Raw genomic sequence first — 24,937 nt, 5'->3', positions numbered from 1 at the left:
CAAACTCTTAGTTTTAAGTGGGCACTGCAAAAATGGTCATCAGTTGTTCATCTTCTCATTAATCAGTAGTCTCTGAAGTGGTTTTTTCAGAATTTGGATGGGGCATTGAGAGATATCATCTTTCATTATAGACATTTTGTTGGGTTTCATAAACTCTTTGATCTTGATTAGATGTGCCTAAGACACTTCATATTTAAAGCTGCAGAGTTTATTTGAGCCTGACAGCGGGGGGCTCCATGCCTCAGGACATACAAAATAAAGTTAGTTCTGCTGAGAACGCACATTGACTCTAAACTCACAAAGTGAAAAGAGCACATTAGGACGTTTGGGGCCTTTTTTTCATATTTTACTGTTTCAATTATTTTCTTTTTAATTAAAAGAAATCTAATGTATATTTTCAAACTCAATAAAGTACAATTATAAAAAGTAACTTAATATTTATGAAATGCTTGTCTACTTGGCTCATGTGTGCCGTAAGTTTACAGAAACTGTCTTGCTCAGTTCCTACAACAAAACCTATAAACTGAATATTTTCCTCCCCTATTTTTGCAAAATGACTGTGCCTCTCCTTACGATGCATGTTAATTAGGCCAGGTGTGCACTATTCTCCTGCCCTGTGACAACCTAGTTTCCATAATTAAAAAGCTTGTGTTCATAGCTTGATAAATGAGCAGTGGTTATTTTTATGCATGCAAAGCAAACGGTTACTCTATCTATGAAAGCAGTTACGGTTACAGTTAGCTCTGACATACCTTTGATGTATAGATATACCACACATTTCACTTTGTTTTAAAAATGTCACTGGTGCGCTCAAAATAGAAATGGATCCAAGGGCAAAAATATAATTATATTATAATAAAATAGATCTCCCGTTGGCAGAATTGTGTCAACCTTTCATGTGATTGGCTGCTGGATTGTAATCGGCTTTAACTGGTTGCTGTCTTTGTCTGGCACTCGTTGTTCCTGGATTAAATGTGGCACACATCAGCCAAACACTATCACTAGCCTAGTTTAGAGTTAAATGTTTCAGAGTCTGCCTGCTCAATGGCTGGATTTTAAGATACTTTCAGACTTTTCTTCATAAGAATGCTTAAAAAAACGATGGCCTTCTGCAGGTCTTTCTGTTTGACAGCTGGTTACAATAATGATTTGTGACTTGAATTTGAGATAATGGTAGAAAAAAGGGCAAAAACTCCCTTGGAAAGCTTTCTGAATGTCTAGAGACTTGCCTGTCTCCCCAAATCATACAGCAGTTAGCATTCTCGTGGTTTTTGTTTGAAAGGCTGTTGAGTCAAGATTTAGGAACGGGATAGACTGCTCTGAATTCAAATGCATTGTTTGTCAGAAAATGTAAGCGCCATTGTGAATTGCATCGTCAGCCTTAAAATGTGATCATGCAAAGAACATCAAATGGCTCAGTGCTGTAAGGATTTAAAAAGAAAAAGTTCTGTCAAACTTCTTGGCTCTTCCTTTGTCTGCTGTGTATCGATAAAAAGCTCATGGGTCGTTAAACAGTCATAGCTTTCTGAATCCACTCCTCATTGTCTCAACCCTCACCACTCTAAGTTCATTTTTAAACTTTGCTTGAACAGACTTCTCTCTGTCTTAGTTGTGATGTTTCCACTGCTCGTCACACTTTCCCTTTTGTTGTGTTTAGCAACCGTTGAGTTCCGATCCTCGATGGACGGTGGAATCTGCACTCAGGAGTCCTCAATTAAGTCATCCATGGTTCTACCCTCCAATAAATCTTTCACCTACTCGAATGACCTTCAGGATAAACCCGCCAAGCCGCCGCTGTACCACAAAAAGCCTCCTGCTCTCCCTCCAAAGCCTTTCTCTAGAATCCCGAAACATAGCACAGGTCAGTATTCTTACTTAATTTCCCTTCTAGTATTTGTTGCACCCGACTTGAAGTATTACTATATATTATTGTACTTGTTTTGACAAATGAGCCCCGCCTTCTGTTGCTTCAAACCCTACCTGCGTTGCCACACATGGAGCACAGGATTATAGTAGTCTCATTAAATTCCCCTGTGGTCAGGTCAGATGGGCTGTCTCTGTCATTGCCAAACTGTCAGTCAGAGTGAAGTAGCATTACCCTGGCCTAATTCCTGCTGCTCTGCCCTGAAGTCTAAGCCATGTCTGATCGACCATGAGCTCTGTTTATCTGTCTGCAACGACAAAGTGTAGTGAAAGTCATATAACACCAGTTAACCCAGTATAAAAGTTAAAGGTCCCCTATTATACTGTTTTTCATCAATATATTATAGGTCTCGCATATGTACAAAACATGTCTCTGAAGTGTTTGGCTCGAAACACCTAACAGATCGTGCATTGTAGCATCCCATAAACCCTTCTGTTTCAGCCCTGTTTCAAAAGTGCTGATTCTGTGTCTGTCTGTTTAGATGACAATAAGGAGCCACTCCCCACGCCCCTCTGAGAGATATTTGGTTAAAAAGAACACAATGGTGCTCTAAGAGGAGATTCAGGTGATAAGGTGGGGGGGGTTACCTTGGTTGGTTATTGGCTAATGGTTAGACAAGCCAAAAAATCGTTATGACATCATAAAGTGGCCAAAATCTGATCAGCTCATTTTCAGACAGGTTTTTATATAAATGGATCAGGACAAAAAGAGAGAGAAACTTTGTTCCTGAAACTTTCAGAATCTCTTCACCCAGAGGGGACACATGTTTATGTATAAAAGACATGAAAAAGTGGATTTTACATAATAGGTGACCTTTTAATTAATGATTCTGTCCGTCCTGAATTTTTTTTTTTTTGTCTTTATAGATTCTTGCCAGCCAATGAAGTTGACCTGTATGCGTGGGGGAAAGCACTCTCCACCCCTGCCTCCAAAGAAAGTGATGATATGTGTGCCTCAAGGGGGGATGGACTCCAACTCCCCGTCTCCGTCGCCCAATCCCCTCTGCTCTATGTCCCAAAAGTGCGGCCCCCCCCAGGGCATGCCCCACCACCACGGGCCCTTGCTGCCCTCTCAGCTGGCGGCTCTCTCCAGTCTTCATCAGAGCCGGGGTCACCCGTTTCGGCTTCAGTACGGCAGCTTGCACGCGCCCAGCCGGATCATCGAGGAGCTCAATAAAACCCTGGCACTCTCCATGCAGAGGTTTGAAAGGTTAGTAGACGGCAGTGCTCGGGACATTAAATCTGATTGTGCTGCAGGAGGGAGGGATTATGGATCAGCATCTATTTGTGTTTCAGTCTGTACCTCCTAGATAACATCTGGTTTGAAGTTTGACACAACTCTGTTTAATACATGCAATGTTTCATGCTGGAATTTTAAATATACTCCAAATGGAAGTAGCTTCCTACTGATTGGCCATAGGGGTGCCGCTCACAACACGTTTCCTTTTTCATAAATAATAATTTTCCTTCATTTGATTAAGACTGTGGATAATTAATCTCTTCTTTAGTAAAAGCTGTCACCAAAGCAGCACTAATCAGACTAATTACTGAAAAAACATTATAATTAGCCTGAGTGTCCTGTTTATTTGGTTTATTTTTGTGTCGACTTGGCCGCTACTCTCAAATACATCCTGGTGTTATTGAGGTCGCGTCCTGCAATGTAGAGCTGGTGTACTGGCCTCACAGGGCAGCGTGGCCTATTTTTGAAGTAAATGTGTGTATGTGTGGGCACCGGCTCATGGAGTAGGCGTCCCTCCAGCAGTGGGCCTGACATAACATGACCAGCTGCTCTTTACAAAACTGTATTTCTTCTTGTTTGGAGAAAGGGACATGGTAGCGGATTGGACATGATGTAATCTTTTACATTAGGATTTCTTTTTCTCCAACGCCATCTGGGCAGGAATAAGGAAGTAATGGTCTCGACATTGCTCACAATTAGTCTAAAAGCTAGAAAATGGTTTACTTAATAATGGCTACTTCATAAGTAGCTCCAACTAGATTTCGCCTTATCAATCTGTCAAATATGCAACCTGTTGGCACTTGATGGCTCCTGCTCGTCACCCTTGTTTTTAAATATACAAATTGTATAATCAGTTTTCTGTGTAGTTCGGGGGATTGCATGGCATTGCGTAGGACTGCAGAGAATTGTACTTGGTCTGTATTCAGGCTCTTTGTACTCCAGTTTCATTCAGATGGAGTTATACATATCCTCTCTCTATATACTTGGATTAAAAACCCACTAAACTATCATGGACCAGAAGCCCTTTTATTGTCTTAAATCACTTTGTTTCCCGGATTGAGAAAGTTTGTGAGGGATATTGTTTCAATAAGGCTATATATCACAAACCATATTGTAAAAGACAACATTGAGCTAAGCTTGATGTAGGACGTTTCACGTGTGAACTGGATTTTCCTGCACTGTTGAGGGGATGGGCAGGTTCATCCTAATGGCAGGGCCAAATGTCATGGTCATAAGTTTGATCCATTATTTGAACGCCCATAAACACCACCTCCCTTTCTCTCCACCAGCTCTGCATTGCACGGCGTTGGTCATTGTGTTCCCCTGGACCGGAGAGAAGTGCCGTCTGTGATCATCGACTACGAGGATGACAAGGAGAACATGCCCAACGAGTGTGACTATGAAGATCTGCCTAGCATGTATAAGGACGAGGACGATGAGGAGGATGATGATGAGGATGACGACGAAGATGACGACACAATATTTACAAGTGAGGGGCATCAATTACCATGAGTGTTATGTTAAATGTAATTGCGTTCATGAGTTCATAGCAAAACACTTAAGATATAAAGAGGGTCATTACATTTGACTATGACTCAGTATTGGTTTATTTATGGTAAGGATAGCTCATGTTTACATATAAGATGCCATATTTGCCTGAATAATCCTGATGGACAGTACTGCTAGCTTCACCTCAAGGTTTCTGGATCTCAGATGTTTGACCTTCAAAGGAGAGCCAACATAAGGTTCACAGAAGTGTATCCTGCTGTCCCTCATGGAAACACTTTCAACCTCTCAGCAAAACCACTGAAGTGTGCAAGCTGTGACCTTGTTTTCACATGTTGGAGTTTTTAAAGGTTGCGATCGGCCATGTGTGAGGGATTTGTTTAATATGCCAAACCATGACTTAAATGGGTATTGGGAATATGAGTTACACTTAAAGGTACAGGACACTTTGTAAAGTAATATTCTAATCAAACATTTCTTGTATTGTACAAAGCATCTGAAAGTACCCATGAAATAATCAGTCATATCCACATACTGTAGTTTAGACCACGCTCAGAGTGGAGCAGTATTCCATATTTGTAGTCTTTGCAAACGTTTTACAAAATGTAGAGAAACAGCACATTCGAAAACGGGAAGAGAGCAGTTTGGTTAATGAGGCCCCAGATTTCATTTTGTTCCCATGCAGCTTTACTCTTGTTTAACCATGGTGTTTGGGTTTAGGTTCCCTGGCTCAGAAGGTGCTGAGGAAAGACTCTTTGGCCATCAAGCTGAGTAACCGTCCTTCAAAAAGAGAGCTTGAGGAGAAAAACATCCTGCCCATGCAGACAGACGAGGAAAGACTAGAGTCTAGGCAGCAGATAGGCACCAAACTCAAAAGGTGAGTGCACAGATGCATCTTTAAACATGTACACAAACATGCCTAATTTATGTGTCAGGTATTTTCGGTGAAACCTGATTGATGTTGCTGTAGCAAACTCAACGATTATTTCTAGAAAAAGCACTGACACTACTCAACCAAACGGAGCATTTTGTCTTTCTCTGTGCCGTCGATGGCCCAATATCCTGGCTGTTGGAACTGTGACTCCCAAGGCCGTTACAAATGCGGGCCTTTTTTCTTTTGAAATGCTTTTATATCCTTTCATTATTTCCCTTCCCAACATTCGATAAGGATAAATGCTTTATCTTGTTAAAATGAGGCTCTGAAAATGGAGCTGACCTAATTTCAGCACTACATCACCCCCCCTCTCTTTTTTCTTCTTGTCATCTCTCTTGCTCGCTCTCACTCTCTCTACTAATCTTTTTTCTTCCTGACTGACTACCTCCCTCGCTAACTGAATCACCACGGTGATGCATGTGCCAAACTATCTCCACCCGACTCCTCCACACAGCAGCACCACGCAAGCCACTTCGTACCAGCAGTTTACACACACACACTAGCCTGCTGCAGTGTGTACAGATCACAGGATTTTGTATACATATGTTGAGATCATAAATCTAGTAATTGAACAGATCAAACAACATAATGTTTTTCCCAAATGGATCGCACGGCTCATTTGATTACACTCTACTCTTTGAACACTTGCCTCTCTGAATGAAGGGGATGTAATGATGTGTCGAGAGAGGAAAAGACCACCAAGCGCTTGGGTAAAAAATGAAAGCCGGATAGTATAATAAGATATGAAATGTGGGAAATATTGTCGCAAGTGAGGGATGGCATATTATCTAAAGACATTGGCACACAACTCTCTATTCCCCACTGTGATTGGAACACAGCGCTTGTTCCCAGAAGGCCTGCCTGCTTAGTGGTCCTGTTCCCAAAAAGCTCAGTCACAGTGTCCTTTGCACCGTGTCATCTGATGCACAATCCCTAATTTCATGCTTTTTGCTAACGGCATTGTGTCCTGTAATGTTGTTGCTTGTGCCAGACCACTCAGAATTGATTATGATAATGCTATTCTGGGACGCTCTGACCTCAACTTATTTGTATTGACCTGATTCACTTGGAAAACCCTGGTGACGTAAAACTGAATGAAAGAATTGCAACTATTATCCTTGAGAAAGTGAGCTAGTGCATTATTAGCTAATAGACGGTGGTTGCTTTTATAGGTTCTTTATGTAATAATTAGTTTATGTCTGTTAATGGATGGATTTGACATTTGGGAAATATTTTCATTGGCTTTCTTTCTGAGACTTTGATGACGAGATCGATTTGGCTGTCGTCAGATAAATGTGAAGCTACACCCGGGAGAGGCTTAGCTTAGCATAAATACTTGAAAAAGGGGTAGACGGCTAGTTAAAACGTTCATTTCAAGTAAAGAAATGACAAACGGGTGTTATTATGTGCAAGACTTTCTTGGCTATGCGTATTGATGTCTTGGAATTGTGTCTTCATTGTAAGGCTTTCCAGGAATCAAGCAGAGACTCCAAAAAAGCAAATAGGCACATTTCCAAAAATGTTGAACTATTCCTTTAATATGCTGTGGGTAAAGCAGACTATAATTCTTCCTGGATTGGTCATTACAAGTGACACATTTCTAAAACATTGATGAGTGCAGCTTTAAAGTAATTGCTCTTCATTAGAATCTTCATAAAACCTTGTGTAACTCCTTATATAACGTCATTAGACCCATGACTCTTCTCTTCGTATTGCACCGAACATGCAGGAAGGCTCTTAGTCGATAATGAGGGAGCCTTAAAAAAGAATACCTTTAATTATTTTTGGCAGGAGTATCCATTTCAATGTTTACACGAGCTGCCTATTTGCTGGTGTGATGCTGAGATAATTCTCCGACCATTCAGAGAGGCAGAAAGCTCTAAACAGAGATGTGAGTGTTTTGACTTTTCCCGAATGTTACCAGTAAGGTGAGACGAAATGACACAAAACGAGATGAGACAAGCCGGTCTGAGCACAGAGACTGTCGAGCATACAGTAGCTTGCGGGCCGAGCAGTTTCCGATCGCTGTCAGATCATGAACGATAAGGAGAGAAACATCGATCCAGTGTCTAGCATTAGGTCTGCTCCCGCAGGGTCCTGACACAGTGCTATAATAAGAGTCCCCAGTTGAGAGCACTTGGAGCGACCTTCCAGAAATTGCTTTTGGATATCTTAGTTATTCCCCTCACTTATCAAATGAAAATTGGAGATAGTCTGTGCAAAATGTATCTCTTCTGATGTTGCTAAAACAGTTGGACAGTGTCTGGCCCTTTTGCCCCTGTATCTTTGTCTGTGTAGATGTGTTTAGTAACTTTATTTTGTCTGTCTTAAAATACCTTTCAGTTGTCCAGTGTCATAGAGCCTTATTCGACAAGAGCTGAGTCTTCAGGAATAGCTGGCATTTACCAGTGTTTTTCCTCCCTGCATTAACCACTGCATTATCATGCAGTTATTCCGTTAGAAAAGAGGGATTTGAGATCAGAGCTGACTACATTTTTGGGAAGTGCACCTGTCAAGCTGCCGTGAGGCAAGAGCTTAAGAAAAGATGCAAATCTTTCAACTAAGAGAAAAACAACATTGAACTCTGTTGCTCATAAATAAGTTGTACTGTAAGTCAACTTTGAGGTAATGTTTATTTTATTCAGTTTGGGACTAGCGCATTGCATTTGACTCTAAAGCCCAGGCTTGACAGTTGGAGAAGCCCTCATTTAGTGAGGCAACATGTGAATAAGATAACCTTACGAGGAGCTGCTGTCAAATTGAATACAGGACGAAATGGAGGGAAGAAAGAAATTAAGCGAGCAGCTTCCTCTGAACTACACATATCTCTTTACCACTGCTTTTAATTGAGCTGCTCATATTCGAACTACAGTATGCCTTTTAAACATGTATTGTATACCTGTGGTGTTTATTTTTATTATTTTATTATCTTTGCTTTGTAATGCCTGTTGTAAAATGCCATTATATAATGTGTTTTTACTGTATTTATTCATAAAAAGTCTTTTAATTTGTTTTGTAAAGCACTTTGAATTGTCGCATACAGAAAAGTGCTATATAAATAAACTTGCCTTGCCTTGCCTTGCCTTACACAGAAGAAGAACCAGTGAAGTGTCTGCAAATATATTCTTTTGACAGTTGATGATTACATGATATTTAGTGTAAAGCAGGTTCATTTGCATCTCATATTGATTTAGTTTTGACCCTCTGACCTCTTGCCTGTGAATATGTGCTGACCATTAATATATGTCTCTAACCAGGCGCTTGAGTCAAAGACCCACAGCGGATGAGCTGGAGCAGAGGAACATCCTCAAACGTGAGTGTCTTAATATATCTCTAAGCTGCTGAAGTCACTTCATAACTGTGAACAGTTTTATGAAAAATACCAAAATGTGCAAATTAGCTGACGTTGAATTCACTGTATCCTTCAACACCTGGATACATTTACGGAAGATCTAAAAACTCAGTGTGATCTGAATCTTTCCCTTGTAAAATAAAGATGTTTACTTTTCAATAGGTTAATCACTTGATGAGAAACATGGAACAAAAAGCCTTGGGACAACTTGAGACTATCCAATTTAGTTTGAATCTAATGAGCAACATTATGCAAATGTTGTGTTGGTTTCTCTTCCAGTCATTTCTAAATATTTCTTATACAGTCTACCGTTTGCAGAATAACCTTCATCCCCTCATGTTTTTGCAGCTCGCAATGAGCAAGAGGAAATCGAGGAGAAAAGGGAGATAAAACGAAGGCTGACACGAAAGGTGAGTCTAAAATAGCTCCAAAGGTGCAAAGCCACATTTGATGTTTAAGCTTCTGGAGGGGGTAAATTATGGGCCAGGATAAACAAACACTTTGGCCGTGACTCATGTGTAGCGAGAAGTAAGAATCTAGTCTGTTGGAGCCCCAGCACCGAGCTCTCAGGCCTCCCCTGGAGACGCTGACGTCCTTGTTGTCCTTGGCCCTTCAGCATGTTGGCTGCCAAATCTTTGGACCCCACAGGGAGGTGTTGAGCATGTTCCCATCACTTTAAATTAGATTATAGCACTTTCTGCTCACCTGCAGACATGCTGCTCAAAACTAAAATCTAACAGCTGTCGGAGGACTGTATTGTGTGCATCAGTCAATGATGCTGTGTTAAACAAAATATGTTTTATGCAAAACGCCCAGCCCTGTACTGTACATCAAACTAAATATGAATCTTTAGAACATAAAGCATTTATAGTATGTAAACCAATTTATGAACTTAAATACATTACTAACTTTTGTTTTTAGGACCTAAATACATTATTAGTATTGTCTGAACAAAACTGAATTTTGGAGGCCTTAACACATATTGGGGAGTTAAAATATAAATCTGACAATATATCAATTATTTCGAACCTAACTAGACAATATGGCACTTTGATGGGCATATATTGGTCAATTTGTCTGCTTTGATGTCAGATTAGCGTATTTATGATACGCTAGTCTAGTAAATGTTATTTTGTTTTTGATGCAGATAATTTAAGGTTTTTACAAGCCCATTTTTTTAAATAAATGTCCTAAATACCTGTGCAGTATGATATAACTCATCTACGATACATTTGCTTAAGGAATACTGGATGGGCAAGTCTTCTTTCGTAATCTTTCTATAAGGATTTAAATGAAAATTCTGTGAAGCTGCCTACCGGGACAGTGAATAGAATTACTCTACCTAGTTTTATTTTTGTCCAACTTTTTTTTTCTGCTCTCTTTCCAGCTAAGCCAAAGGCCCACTGTAGAGGAGTTAAGACAGGCCAAAATCCTCATCCGATTCAGTGACTACGTGGACGTGTCCGATGCCCAGGACTACGACAGGCGGGCAGATAAACCCTGGACCCGGCTCACAGCAGCTGACAAGGCCAGTATCACATACACTTAGTAAAATAGAGATAATCTTTGAATAATCTAAAAATCCCTTCTTGCCTGCTTTCAAATGTCTTCAATCGTGCTACCCTTCCCCCCCCATGTGCCTCTTATGACGCAACCCGTAATGCAGGAGAGAAATAATGTTAGCAGGATGTGTTCTTGTGCTTTTGTTACGGCCAGTTCCACCTCAGCTGTTTGTTTTTCCTTTGTGAGTAAACACCCTGGAGCACTCCTGCTGCACACTTCCCAGCAGCCCCTGCGTCTGACTTTTAATGAGCGACGCTTCCTCTTTTGTTTCTGATGATGCACAGTTCTGAACACGGCAGGTCACACCTGAAGAGCTCTTGTGTAAATCACAGGGATTCAGCGTTTTATTATGCAACAACTCCCCTTACATAAGAGAGTAATCGGACAGGCAGAGCCTTAGGACCCCTTAGCCACAGCGAAGCTCTGCTGACTTTTATTTTCCTGCTTCTATCGTCGAGCACAGATTTATACATTGTTTTGTTCTCGTGTCGCAGAAGCATCCTCAAGGCAGAATAGCAGAAGCAATGACATCACTGGTCCGGGTTGCTGTCACAACTAAACATTTTAGAGCGGATGTTGGCTTTTTTATTTGCTGGGAATTTGACTCATCGCCACTTTGAGTATCTCTTTGGCGTCATCTTGTCCTTGGGCAAGACACACAGCCCTCCACCGCTCCAGTGGTGCTTCTTAAAGGCGATGATTCACTGGGTATTGTCCCAAATGTGAATGTGTATAACTATGAATGGGAAACAGCTTTGGTTAGAAGCTCAAAACCGCCCCTGCAAAGAGATGTTTGTCTTTTTTATTTAAAGTGATGTTAACCCTAACGTGCATACATCGGGTCTTAAATAACCCGGGGATTATGTTTGAGCTCCAAGGATTTACAGCCCGTTACACCTAAAACACTGTACAGCTTTGCATTGGTCGAATCTAAAAATGCGATTTCAATGGTTTTGCAATGTGTGTTTTATTCTGTGTATACCACTTCATTATAGTGTTAAATCACTAGATGACAACCCAAGTAACAGCGACACATTGTGGATTAAGTTCAGCTACTTGGATGTAAATTAAGGGCTCTTGTGATGCGAGAGGAGAATTCAGCAGAAATCATTTCAATTCATGTCCTCAAGATGGGAGTAAATGATGCATGAAGTATGCTAAAAGGAAGTAGTCAAGGCTTAGAGGCTGCAGTTTGTGTACTAAGCCTCTGCAGCTTTTCTCAAATGTCCCTCTTGTTTGCCCTCTGCAGGCAGCTATACGAAAGGAACTCAATGATTTCAAGAGCAATGAGATGGAGGTGCACGAGTCAAGTCGCCATTTAACCAGGTAACGGTTAATATTCATTACTATGTGACCATGAAATTAAATGTATACAGCAGCTTTTCACAGTATTGGCTGTGCAATGCAGTGAGTTCTTTCTTAGGTGATGATATTGACACTTTTTGTGCTCTTTTAGGTTTCACCGACCATAGTAGACCATCACTGTCTTGAGCAACGCCATGCCGGCGCTCTCCTCCACTGAGAACCTTAAGTGCTGGACGGTAAAATGGTGCCCGTTTCTACAATAAGGCCATGTCTTCTGAAATGCCTTTTTCAAGACCCACAAAACTGAGTCGGTACTACGCTGCAAGATGCAGACCCCCACTACTCCGTACTACGCTGCAAGATGCAGTCCCCCACTACTCCGTCCACTGTAGTAGCACACAATGACTCCATTTGATTCACATTGCCCCTCTATGGAAAATGCCCGGCTGTCTCTTCACCCTCTCTGCTGCGCTCTCAGGCAGGCGCTCAGTTCTGCGACATTTGGAAAGCGGGTCTCTTTTTGTTTGCAATTGATTGACACTTTCACCATTTTCTGAGGCAACCGTACCTTGGTTCATCAATAACACCAGTGGACTTGTCTCAGTGGAGATGTTATTTGTTCCCTCTTCTTTATTATGCTGTCAGTCTGGATTCCTCCAGCCCTTATGGACAACTCTTTTCGAGGATGCAGGCTGTATTGTTCCGAGCTCACTACATCAGCAGGAGATCCATCTTCACTGCACCTGCTGGGACTCGTAAACAGCTTAGACGAAGAGGAGGGAGAGGGAGGTCCAAAATTTGAATCATGTGCAATATTTTCTTTTTTCTGCTTTTCTTAGGCTTTAGCACCCCCTACAGTCCCCTCGGTGTCATTACTATGTAGTCATGACTTCTGTTCTTCCCTCATATGTGCAATTCTCAATGTACCGACAATGTTGTCATCTAATTGCTAACTGTGAATTTGAGAGTTTGGGCAATGCCCCCACTCTCTCCAAATGTACATTTTGTTTATACTGAAGAAAGAAAGTTACATTTAAAGAAGAATTACGCTTGACCAAGTTTTATTCATGTTACAATCTTATTCATTTATTGTAAAAACTTCAACTGGCAGATATATTCTGGTTCCAGTGAGTGCCACAATTATCCGTTTTTATATTATTTTTTCAGTTTTTAATTGTTTTTGATAGAGGCACCTAAATGATTTAATTTCCATGTTTTACATGTCCTAGATAACCAAGAGTTGGGTGATCACGACATTATGACTTACATTTGTTGTGTTTGAAGCAGTTTTCTTTGTTCATAATGTGCATTGTTATACACTTTACTTTTCTACTCATGTCATTATAAGCTTTTGACAAAGCAATATCCGTTGTTTGTAGAGAAATGGTTAAACTACAGGTGTACTCCCTACCATTTTTTACTGTGCTTATACACTACACCTCACTTCAGGGTTTCACTTTTCTTTTATACTTTACTTGAGGAAGGCTTTATTCAGGACGACCTTTTTCTGCATTTTTCTTCACTTAGTCTCCAAGAAATCTGAATCTTTAACAGCTTTTCAACACATTAGGACACGATTTGATTCAGACTGAAGTCTATAATTGAAAACGATGATGCACTTTCGATTTTAAAACAAGAGTACAGATACAGGTGAACTCATCGATTCAGGATTTTTACATTTTTATTGCAAACTTCTTTGCACTGTTAAGAGTTTGGCTTTACAATGGTCACTGTTTTAAGGTCAGGGCCCAGGTGTGTATACTATTGTTGGTTATCTGATCTGTGACCATATTGTCTCTTCACTTTAAAGCTCTTGTTAACTGATCACTGATCCTACACCAGTATTGAAATGCTCATAAGCTTTATGTATACTGATTTTTTTTTTTTTTACTGTATTACTTTTAAAGTTGCAATATGAAATTCTAGTTTGTCAGATGAAGATAAGTAGTGGAAGTGAAAGGCTGTTGGCCTCCTTCTATAATGTATGTGTCTTCAAAGTCAAATGTGTTTTCCCTTATTTTCAAGGTCTCCATCATTGATGGATAGATGACCCGATAAAACCTGGAAAATGAAAATTGTTTTGCACTTTATGGTTTGATGTAAACAATGGATGATTTTTTTTTGGTTTGGAGCAGTTTATCCTCAGAATCAGGACAAAGGAAATTCTCATGTAACAATTTTTTTTAATCTAAATTGCATTGGGTCATCTTATCTTAGAGACTTTGAAGTATGAGGTATATCCGTGTTAGAACCAGCTTCTGTATGATTCCAGCATCATGTTTTTTTTTCTAAATGTTCCATTTATAGGTTCAAAACAATAGAGCATTAACGGGAATGAATTTACACAAATACACTCCAGTTGTCATTTCAGCTCTAAGAAAAAACAACCTTAGCCACCAGGCTATGAGGTTTTCCATTGTGCTGGAATCAGGGAACATGAATTCAGCAATAATCTGTTTCCTTTTACATGTTGTGGAGCAACTGAATGACTTTGAAAGTGTTCTTTTTTTCATTTTTGAAATACAGAATACTATGTAAAGGATACATTATGCCAATTAAATTCCATTTCTGAATGCATTTTCACTGTCCACATGATACTTTATTAGATTAGAAAAATCGGCCCAGTCCTGCCAAACAGTAATTGTACCACTTGTACACTCTTCTGTATCTAAGCTTATTGCAAAACATGTTATATGTATTTCCCCACAAGCTATTTGCAATAAGGCTTGCTTCACAAATGTCTTGCCCTGTAGTTCAGAGATCTATTCCCCATTCTTAAACAAAGGCTTTTATTACTATTCTTTTCTATTACTGTACTTTATGAAATTCTGTATTCAGATGTTTGGGTAGCTTGGTAAAACACATTCCAGCTCAGATACTTTACCCACTGCAAATAAGCGGCACATTTTTAAAAACTACTCAGCCATTTAGATATAAAAAAAAACATGACTCTCAAATGTAATGCTAACAAATAGACCTTGTATGTTTTAATCTAACCAGTTCAGCAGGACACTTTCTGTTTCTGCTTTTAACATTATAAAAAGTTGATGTTCCATATTACCATCTTTCAGAGGATAGGATAGCCTAGCGATTGTTAAGTTTGTATTGAAAAAAATAATCAATCCACGCAATTGTAAATTTGAAGTGTATTAGAAAAAGCCAATTCACTGGTACTTAAAATGGTTTGGCTTATTTAAAGCTAATGAACTTGCAAGATTGTTGCTGTTCTGCATTGGTATATTCATGGTTAAGTGCACTTAATGTTAGTTGCCTTGTACAACAAAAAAGCATCTACTCAATTAAATGTAATGAGCAAGCAAAATAAGTACATATGAGGATGTGAATATTGTTTGAGACAGCCTTGCAAAACTAAACCTATTCTTTAATGTGTCACTTTCTGTATACTTTTTGCATCCCCATGATTAGGATACAAGAAATATAAAACCTCTTCAATCTCAAATGAGCACTTTCAATTATGTGAACTGGGAAGAAAAATATGTAATGGGTCCAATACATGCTGATAATGCTGCAGTGGTCTTTTAATTCTTTTCGGAGCTGTATCTGAAAAAGTTGCAGCATTTGCACCAAAGCCAGTGTGCATTTGACGAATTATTTTTGGATTTGCAAGTCTTATAATAGTAGGCTATTACTCCTTTGGCTAAAACTAAATTAGAAAAGATTGACCTGAAAAAGACCAGGGTCGTTGCGTCCTCAATAGGAAAAAGGTCAAGCTTTGCGGTTTGCTCCACTAGATGGCGAGAAACACAACAGAATAAAAGCATGTACACCGAGGGGCTGTATGGCCTTGTGAAATGGCGTCCTGATGAGATGGTGCTGAAGTTATTTGCCTCGTCACCACCAGTGTAAAATAAATAAACCTACAGCGATGTTGCACATTGCGATGCATCATAATTGTATTAAAGTTAATGAACAACCCATTGTGTGTAACTTCTCACGGATGTTAATGAGGTCAACGCAACAGTTGACTGCTGATACGTTTCCGCATCGTATGCAGTAGCTTAACTTGATCAGGCTACTAGCGGTATGCTAGTTTAGCTTCCTTCACACCAAGATAACACTACAGCAGCAGATAAGAGGACGCACTTCGGAAGCTGCACACCAAACACTTTATACGAGCTATGTTTACGCCCCTCATCTGTTCACCGCCTCACTTGACTGAAACTAAAGAAAAGCTTCATGGGAAATGAAGTCATTACATAATGTCTTCCATGCAGCGGCGACAGCAGGGCGCTTTCTGGCTCAATACACTTCCCACAATGCACTGCGTTGTTGTTAGCGACCCCATCTTGTGTCCTCCTCATGAATATATATCAGTCAGTATTTGCGTAGGAGGTCGGCCGACGTTCATTTCATATTCCAGCACTGTATTTCGGTCCAAATGGGACGCACAGTCACGTCTCCGCCCTGATCTGTCCCCGCGCGCCCAGCCTCTTCCAAGCGAATTTCATCGGTAAAATGTTTGTTTGGAGCAGCGGAGGAGACTCCGACGGAGAAAGGAAGGCAAGAAGTGAATGACTACTAGTGGAATAAGTCAGCAACACCGCCCAGTCGGCGGATATTTACCACGGTGGGCACGCTTGTTACGGCTTTTAAATGTAGACGTAGGTGTAACCAAGTGCGCACCGTTATTTATTTAGAGAGGGGGACTTTTCATTGGCAGAAATGGAAAGTGTGCAGACTGTCGCTGAGGATGGTGCGTCGGATAGAGGCGCGACCAAGTTAATGAAGAAGCCCAGCGGACTGTCTGTCGCCCGGGGGACTCCAGCGGATGATGGCGGTGGACATTTGGCACCCTCCCGCATAGAGGCAAAGAACGGGAATAGCGTTTCTCATTCCGCCACTTCAGCGGGGTCTAGTGCGTCAAAGCGAACTGTGGCGTCTAATGGCCGGGGCTCATCCAACAACTCCAGCTCCCTCCTGTTGAGACGGAGACGCTTGAAGAGGAACCTCTCCGCCGCAGCTGCAGCCACCGCCACCTCAGCTGTCACCGCCGCCTGCGGCGCCAAGATGAACTCGGCCCTTTCCTCTGCGTCTCTGCACACTCGGAGTCTGGATCGGAAGACTCTGCTGAAACACCGACAGAACATGCAGCTGCAGCCCTCCGATCGCGAGTGGGTGAGAGCAGATCTCCACCGGGGCTCCATACACGTCCACGACCGACTGACGCCCTCATATCCCAGGCCGGTTCTTTGCACTATGGACACCACAGCCGGCGAGGTCGCGCTACGTCTGAGTAAACTCTGCAGTAAGTCGAGCTCTGTCATGCGCATTTTTTGTAAAGATAACCCTAAGACTGACCAAAATGGCAACTGCAATGTGAAGTATGATTATAACGATGACCCATGCAAGGTGAACGAAGACTTAAGTATAAAATGCAACCACCTGACTCCCCATGAATCCACTGAATTAAGGGGCCATCCAAGTGACAGGTTGAGACTGCTGCTCATGGAGAATGCAAACGACAGGCAAAAGCAACAGGACGTTGATGGGAAACTTTTCAGCCCGGAGTCAGAGTCACAAGACAACATAGCCTGTTCACTGTCAGATTTAAATTCTAACTCCAACATGGATACCCCCAATGATGATGACTCGGAGCACAGGAACTGTTTAGACAGCTATGGATTAAATTCTGGCTCTGATGTGGAGAGCAGTGCTTTTGATGACCTGAGCTCCGGGGCCCGGCTCAGCGAGCACAGGGACTCCCTCAGCGATGACATGGTGCTGGGCACAGAGGCATCCATCCTCAGCCCCTCGTTTGATAGTGCAACAGAGGGCCACGACATGTACGGCAGCTCCTCAGACGAACTGGACCTCGACTGTCCTGCATCGAGCACAAGCATGGACCCCATCTCGCAGCATCACACGAATGGAATCAGTGCTGTCACTGCCAACTACACACAGTGCAACATTGGACATTTAAACGACATGGCTAACAATATGGGAACAGATAGCAGACTAAACCCCCACAGTCTGGGCAGCCTGCCACCCAGCAGTAGTGCCGGCTCATTGTCAAGAGCCTGTTCTACAGGTAATACACCTGATATCCAAGACTGTGGCCAAGGTGATGTGAAATCAGGGCTGACAGCAGACCACAATGGAGGTTCCTCTGATCCCTGCCCCACACTGTATGTTCAGATGCATGGCGAGGCTGTCAGGAGGCTTAGCCCAGATGAGAGGCCTCTGCAGATCCAGAATGACTTTCTCTTTAAGCTTGGATTTAAGGACCCGTGGAGAGTTCAAGAGGAAGGGCTTAACACTGAAATTGGCTCCTTGTTACGTTTCTATGCAGGTAAGTGAAATGATGCGTTCAGATATTATCACATTCTCTCATGATCAGGTTTCTGCTCATTCTGGGACTTGTTGTGGCCTCCTCTGTTGCACACTAAGTAGTTTGGACTGCAGATCCTTATTGTTGATTGTAACAGGTTGGCAGCCTCTGTCACAAAATGAGGCAGGTGCAAACATGCAGGTGTACAATTGGATATTATAGAGTAGAGCAGCAGTGTATTTAGTTTCTTGCTTGTCATTTCTTTTACCAGGAGGACAGAGCATGTTCTTCTTTATTTGATCACTGACCGAGTGTTGGGTGCACAAAGTTAGTGGCATTATTCCAAAGTCTCAATGTTTTAAATTCCTGATGGACTGCAAACAGCAGTATACATATTTGTGATTTTGTTTTACACACATTGAATGCTGTCAGGCAAATTGAGTGCTGTACAAGATCTTTGCTAATAACGGCAACAGCATTTCAATGGTTATTATTAAAAGTGTATCCTAAGTGCACTTCCCAGCGATGACTTAACTTTGCTGTGGCATGAATGGGTCAGAGCGAGGTCATATTCCAAGATCTGCCAGATCGACCTTGCCTCAGGGGCTAACTTTAAATTTCAAGTGTATTTTTTGTTTCTTCTGTCCCGGACTGTCATTGTCGGACCATAGCAGAACACTGTGCTCCCATCGACACGCATGACATCACCACAAAGCCATCACCACAACTTATGGTGCTCAGACATGGGGCCCTTTCCGGCTTTTGCCCCATTATCATCCTAATGAAAAGGCTGAATGCCTTTGTGGTTGGATGGAGAGTAGGGGTGGGAGCGGTATGGCTGGGAGGACCATAAACCCTCTCTGTGTACCCAGTGAATTCTGGTCATTGAGATGCTGCGCAGTGCCTGTCCTATTGGCATCTAGCATGGCTACTGTCACACTAACTAACTGCCTGCCAAGCTGGGTTAACGTGCTCCTCCAAAGCTCAGGAAGCCCTTTTCTTCAGTCCGCCACTGCCTCCAGCTATTACTGCTATTGCTGTTGCTGCTTGGGGATGTGATATGGGGAGAGGGAAACTAGTGTCTGCTGAGGACAGTTGGTGAGAAACTTGTTGTTGGGGCTGAAGTATGTAAAAGAGAGGCTCTAACACTCTCTAGCTTCCTGTCCAACGAGGCTGTTGAACCAGAGGTCACTTAATATGAACACGAAAATGGCCACATATGCCCCTGTTCACTTTCGCAGTCACATGTGCATTGTGCCCTTTCGTGCTTTTGAATACTAACTTGCTTCAGGCAGAATGATTTTCATTTAGATTGCATCATATGGCAGACTGCATGAGCATGCACACTAGTGCTTTTATAGATGGATGTGCAATTTAAGGGAAAACTAATGAATCCTACATGAGCATGTGCAGTCAGCTGAGCTCAAACAGCAGTAGCAACAGCCAATAAAGGCGGGCAATTGTAGACCTGATGCCCTTCTGATGGCAACGCCTCCACATCCCATGTGAGACAGCTTAACTGTGGTCACCTGAGCTCTCTCACCAGCCACCCCCCCCCCCCCCACCCCCCACACTCACACACACAGACAGATGAATGCACTGTAACGCATTGCTGACTTGTGACTTATCTGGTCTGCTCTTCTGCCCTCTCCTTACACGATGGAGGCATGTGAGGAATGTACGCTGGCTCGTCTAGAATGTCAGGCACGTCTGCTGAGGAGGAAGTGGAGCAAGGGTGTTGGGGAGGGTGTGCGAGGGGATACCGCACAGACACATGTTGCTCTGGCTTTGAATGGTAGTCCTGCCTAGATAGTGGAGACAGTCCCAGTCTCAGCTGACTTGCTGGCTGACTCTCGGGCGCAGCTGCCACAACTGTAGACCTCAGTCACACTAGGGGCCTTTTTGTCTGCATGCCTGTGCATGCAAAGTGGCTTTTGATACAGGAAGTCCAGTATCTAAACTGTTTTATTCTTTAGTTGCTCTGTTTGCTTTTATTGCTATATGACCTAGATATTAAGTACATGAGTAGCCGGTAAGTAGTGTCCTACATCCTTAATAAGAATGACAGGAGAGGTTCTCAGCATGCAGCGTGATTGGGAAGCAGGAGAATGATGTGAAGAGGCTGTTAAGTCAAAGTGTTGCCATGGTGCATTTTGCTAGATCCTTTGGACAATGCAGAGGCCAGTTTAACTTTGAAGGGTTCAGGTCATGGTTTGAGTGTATAGACTCTGCAGTGGCCAGCTGAGAGAACTCACTTTGCCCTGCTAGACACTCAAACATGCACACATACACATACACATGCACATGTACAGAAGGCTGCCTAGATCAAAGGGCCGCTGTCTTCTTTGGCAGGCGGACGAGTGATCCTTTCAGAGCTGCCCACACAGGAGCCTCTTGTTATGCCTAGCCAGCTTTATTAGAGTTTGAGTACAAGGGAGAAGGGTAAAAAAAAAAAAACACGCACTCACATAATCAATACATGCACATTCTTTAGCTCAGAGGCCAAAAATGCCATGGCACTAAATAAAAGTACACTTCCTCAGAGATAGTACTAGTGTGTTTGTCTGTGTAGACTTGCAAGAAAAAAGGAAATGGCACACTGAACCCTAACACACCGTTGGCACAGGGGTTCCCTCAAGGCGGAGGACCTAGAGTGTTTACCAAACCAAAGCAGTGCACTAAATAATTTAGATTGATTAGCCTACTCAGCTTTACAAACTCTCTCATCCATGCACTCCAGCATACCCACTGCTTTTTGTGAGTGTTCCACTTACCCTGCAAAAGTTTAAATGTATGCTTTTAAAAGCAGTTCCATGTAAATCTAGAGTGTTGTTAAGATGATGCCTTTTTTACAAGCGTAATTAATGACCACTGGCATACACTGGCCTGAAAACTGTAAAGGTATTCATTCCTTCTCAGCTCCACTCATATTTATAGCTCAAGCTTCTGTGACACTCGATAACAGTTTGCTGTGCCCAGGTATTTCCCCATGTTGTTTTCAGAATCTGCCTGCAGGTGAACTTAGCAGGAACAATTGTCTGTGCAGAACTAATAAAAGCAGAGATATTTAAAGGAATGTTGCAGATAATAACTTGGCTTTAAAAAACAGAAGTGAATATACCCGCGTACAGCTTGGCACATTAATAATTTGGTAAAAGTTGTAATTTCACAAATGTTATGTGACCATGATTAGTATAAATATAAATAGTTTCTTAGTTTCTCAAAATAGAATATAGTACACCTTTTTTATTACCTCTTTTTTTACAGGCTGTAAAGTTTTCTTAAAACAAATGGTGATGTCATGCTTAGTGCCTCACTTGTACGGAGTTGCTTATTTACAAAAATGTAATAATCACTTACCGGTACTATGTTATTGCTTTGGTGCCGAGCTACAACTCAAGGCAAACATTGCACAGATGCTTCATTTCTGTCATCTCCTGGCTTAAATCTACAGCAACTTGAAATGGCCAAAACAGTGTGTGTACATTAAGACTTTGAAGGAAAAAATATCATTTAAATGTGCGCCTGCTGTATGTATTCTTACTTTTTTTTACTTCTTGCTTATTTTAGACGTTTGACAGACGTACAGGGCCATCATGTGAATTGAAACAATATTGTCAGGTGGCATTATGGAAATATAAAACTACTATTTGTTGATACATTTCTGCTTTTAAATTGTTACTGAATTAAAAATGTAATCAATATTATAATCAATAAACGAGAGAACAATCTCAGTGTGATATCATGTTCCATGTTGACACGAGATGTTTAGGTTCTAAGAAGCGAAGGAATACTTCAGTGACTGTAACAGCTTAAAGGTATCTGAGTTCAGGACAGTATCTTTCCACTCTTTCCTCGAGCCCTCTGAGGAGGCAGCGGCTGGTGACGTGATGACTTAAGGACTCGGCAGGTTTAACGGCTTAATGACGCTCCAAACTTTCTCCAGCAGGCTGTGGCAGCTTTTAAGCAGCGAGCCACTCACTCTTGTCTGTGCCACGATGCTTTCTTCATACAGTCATCACGCCAGATTGCTCTCACACTCGCATCTCTATGAAAACGTTCTTTCGAGGCAGATGGAGAACAGTCTGTGCACATTGTTTAGTTTTTCGCTTCTTATGATCGGTCACTGGTTATCCTGATAACAATACGGGGTTCCCTACCATTGGATTAGTTTGAATGAATATAGCCATTTAAATGATGTGTGACTATTCTCAGTGATTTATGAATTGCAATATTAAAGTGTCAATGTGTCTTGAATCTCTAAAACTCTGCTTATTTGAGCAAAACGACAGCCTCTTCATATATGCAAACACTTCTTGGAGGACTTTGCAGAAGGGAGGCCTCATCTTTTCTCACATCCATGTCCTCGCCTGAGAGCTAATGATCTTTCTAAATGGCTTATTGCTGAGTCATTATGTAATTGTGTAATCAGATTTCACATGTTCCAGATCTCAAACCCAATATGCGTTTGTCGCTGGCTTTTGCATTATCTACACTAATGTCCATAGAGCGAGTAAAGAGTAGTTTTAAGTTGTTCATGTCTCTTACCTTGCTGCCTGCCCTTATAGACGTGGTCCTATATAAAATGTGGTCGTACGTACGTGTGTCTCTGAGGATTCACACATGTGTCTACTGAGGCAGACATGGAGAGGATGGTGTGTCAGCTTGTAGCAGTTAAAGCCTGGGGAACTGTTTGCTGTCTAATATAGATTGCCTTCTTGGCCGACATCCTCCCACCTTCCTCTCCTCTCGCGTCGAATCTTCCTCCCTCTCTCAATTTCTCTCATGATCGATCCCCCTCCCTCTCCTCCTGCTATCTATCCTCGCATCTAATCCTCCCTCACACCATCTGACAGCTTCCATTTATCTTCCCATATCTCTTTATCTCTCCCTAGCTTATTATTTCACTCCAAGAATTACTGGTCACCCTCATAATTGGCTCTAAAAAAAATATGAATAAAAGGCATTATTTCTACCGGTCTAGCACTCTTCCTAATGTCTCCTCTGTGTGAATGTGCATGCTTTGGTGCACACTCGTTACCCCTGTGGAAATAAGTAAAAAAGAAACAGAGAGGTATGCAATTTAAATTCTCATTGCTTTGTGGTAAACAGCTTAATCCAGGTTGAACAGTGTCATGCTGATGTGCCACTCCTGTCTGCTTACTGGCACATTCTGAGATAGGGAATTGGGAAAAGGGGTTATGAAAGGGCAGCAGGCTTCCTTATGTGAGCAGACAGGCCTCGCAGCACTCTGTCAAAAGGCCTTGCCAAATGCTACCCAGGAACCTTGGAGGGTCGCATTAGTTCAAGAGCAAGGGCAGAGAAAGGGTTCCCTCTTCTGTGGGGTCATGGAGTGGGCCCACTGTCCCCGCGTTGAGCACCAGTCCCTGCTCTGACCACATGCAGGGGGGGGGATTAGAGGCAGGCCAGCAGGGGCTCACTCTCTGCAGCTTTGATCAGCGGCAGCACAGCCTAATGCCAGACAACATCTGCAACTCTCAGCATTAAAGAGGCCCAAAAAATTCCGATTACAGAACACACAGCCTGCTTGACTGCTAGTGTACAGGACAGAACTGTGTCAATTCCTGGATGGGAGGTTTTTAAATACCACCACTCCAGTGGTGCTTACACTAATTTGTTTTTACAAAGCCAGAGTCTCCAGGTTATTTGTTAGATTTTCTTCAACACACATTTAGTATTACACAATAATCAGTTTTGGAGCAGCTGTTTTATTTGAGATTTTGTTTTTATAGAGACACCTCCCTGCACTGCAGAAAATAAGGCTAAGTAGATGGAGTGTTTAGTAAATAGTGTTGTGTTGTGTTTTGTCCCCAAATCTGTACACTGCTATAGCTAAGGTGTGTTTCGGGTGGAGCTCAGCTTGTTTCTATGGACTGCTCCAATAGAAAGAGGCAGAGCTGTTGATATGAAATGACCTAGTTTAAAGTTCATCTCTCTACAAAATTGCTGAAGCACAATAATGACACTTCCTTATTGTCAACTGAGGGAGGCATTGAAAGCAAACTGGATGGACTCTGACACAACCCTGTAGATGTACTGTAGATGCTGGTACAGTCACATAAAGCCCTGTTGTTATTGATGCACAGGCATACTTTCATCCTGGAGTTATATCTACTGCTGAACATTTTTTTAAACCTTTTCAGCATCAATTTAGCATCTTTGTGTTACAAATGAGTCTGTATTAAATGTTTGAAGAAGTATTAAGATAATTTACTTAAAGGTGGGGTAGGTAAGTTTGAGAAACCGGCTCGAGAAACACTTTTTGTTATATTCCATGGAATGCTCTTAACATCCTGATAGCAATGAATATCTTGAGTGCTTTGACAACAAATCCATAAAAAAATGTCATCTGTGGAAGCCGTAGTACTGTAAAAAGCACAACCAATCATTTTAGCCGGCTCGGCTAAAATAACTGGATGGCCTACCTGCCTGTCAGCCTTCCATCTGTGCACAAACTTATCTCGTGCCCTCATTGGTCATGTGCGCGTTTGTGTGTGTTGGAGGAGGGGCTCTATAAGGAAGTGGCAGATTTTTTCCGGTTGTGTATTTTCAAATTCTAGCGATCTCGAGCTAGTTTCTCCAAAATTACCTACCCCACCTTTAAGGTTACGTATTTTAAGGTTAGTATTAAGATAATATACTTAAAGCTGCTGTAATCATTTTTTTAAGTTTTTCATTTTAATTCCAGTAGTTCCCTCAAGCTATATGGTGTTTTGTAACGCCTCTTGAGCTCCTTGTTTTGCTTGTCGAGTCAACATCACTTCCACTGCTTTTGGACGTAGAGGGCATTCTGCAAATATACTC

General features: G+C 41.9%; 2 protein-coding genes across 2 annotated transcripts in view; both read left to right on the top strand.

Moving 5' to 3' along the window:
• LOC117488559 (phosphatase and actin regulator 1-like) overlaps positions 1–11,990 on the top strand; it is a 36,016-nt gene extending 24,026 nt beyond the window's left edge. Inside the window, exons 3-11 of the mRNA XM_034137548.1 lie at positions 1,658–1,861; positions 2,791–3,133; positions 4,453–4,652; positions 5,390–5,546; positions 8,861–8,916; positions 9,304–9,365; positions 10,343–10,483; positions 11,768–11,844; positions 11,975–11,990. Of these exons, the coding sequence (XP_033993439.1) occupies positions 1,658–1,861; positions 2,791–3,133; positions 4,453–4,652; positions 5,390–5,546; positions 8,861–8,916; positions 9,304–9,365; positions 10,343–10,483; positions 11,768–11,844; positions 11,975–11,990 (1,256 nt within the window). The remainder of the gene's footprint in view (positions 1–1,657; positions 1,862–2,790; positions 3,134–4,452; positions 4,653–5,389; positions 5,547–8,860; positions 8,917–9,303; positions 9,366–10,342; positions 10,484–11,767; positions 11,845–11,974) is intronic.
• A 4,169-nt stretch (positions 11,991–16,159) lies between these two features.
• The window catches only part of phlpp1 (PH domain and leucine rich repeat protein phosphatase 1), a 43,154-nt gene continuing 34,376 nt past the window's right edge, over positions 16,160–24,937 (top strand). The window contains exon 1 of the mRNA XM_034137277.1: positions 16,160–18,133. Coding sequence (XP_033993168.1) covers positions 16,507–18,133 — 1,627 coding nt within the window. The 5' untranslated portion in view covers positions 16,160–16,506. The remainder of the gene's footprint in view (positions 18,134–24,937) is intronic.

This window comes from Trematomus bernacchii, unplaced genomic scaffold (assembly GCF_902827165.1).
Source record: "Trematomus bernacchii unplaced genomic scaffold, fTreBer1.1, whole genome shotgun sequence".
NCBI classification, from domain to species: Eukaryota; Metazoa; Chordata; class Actinopteri; order Perciformes; family Nototheniidae; genus Trematomus; species Trematomus bernacchii.
The sequence above is the reverse complement of the archived record's forward strand: the minus strand, read 5'-3'. Positions and strand labels throughout refer to the sequence as shown.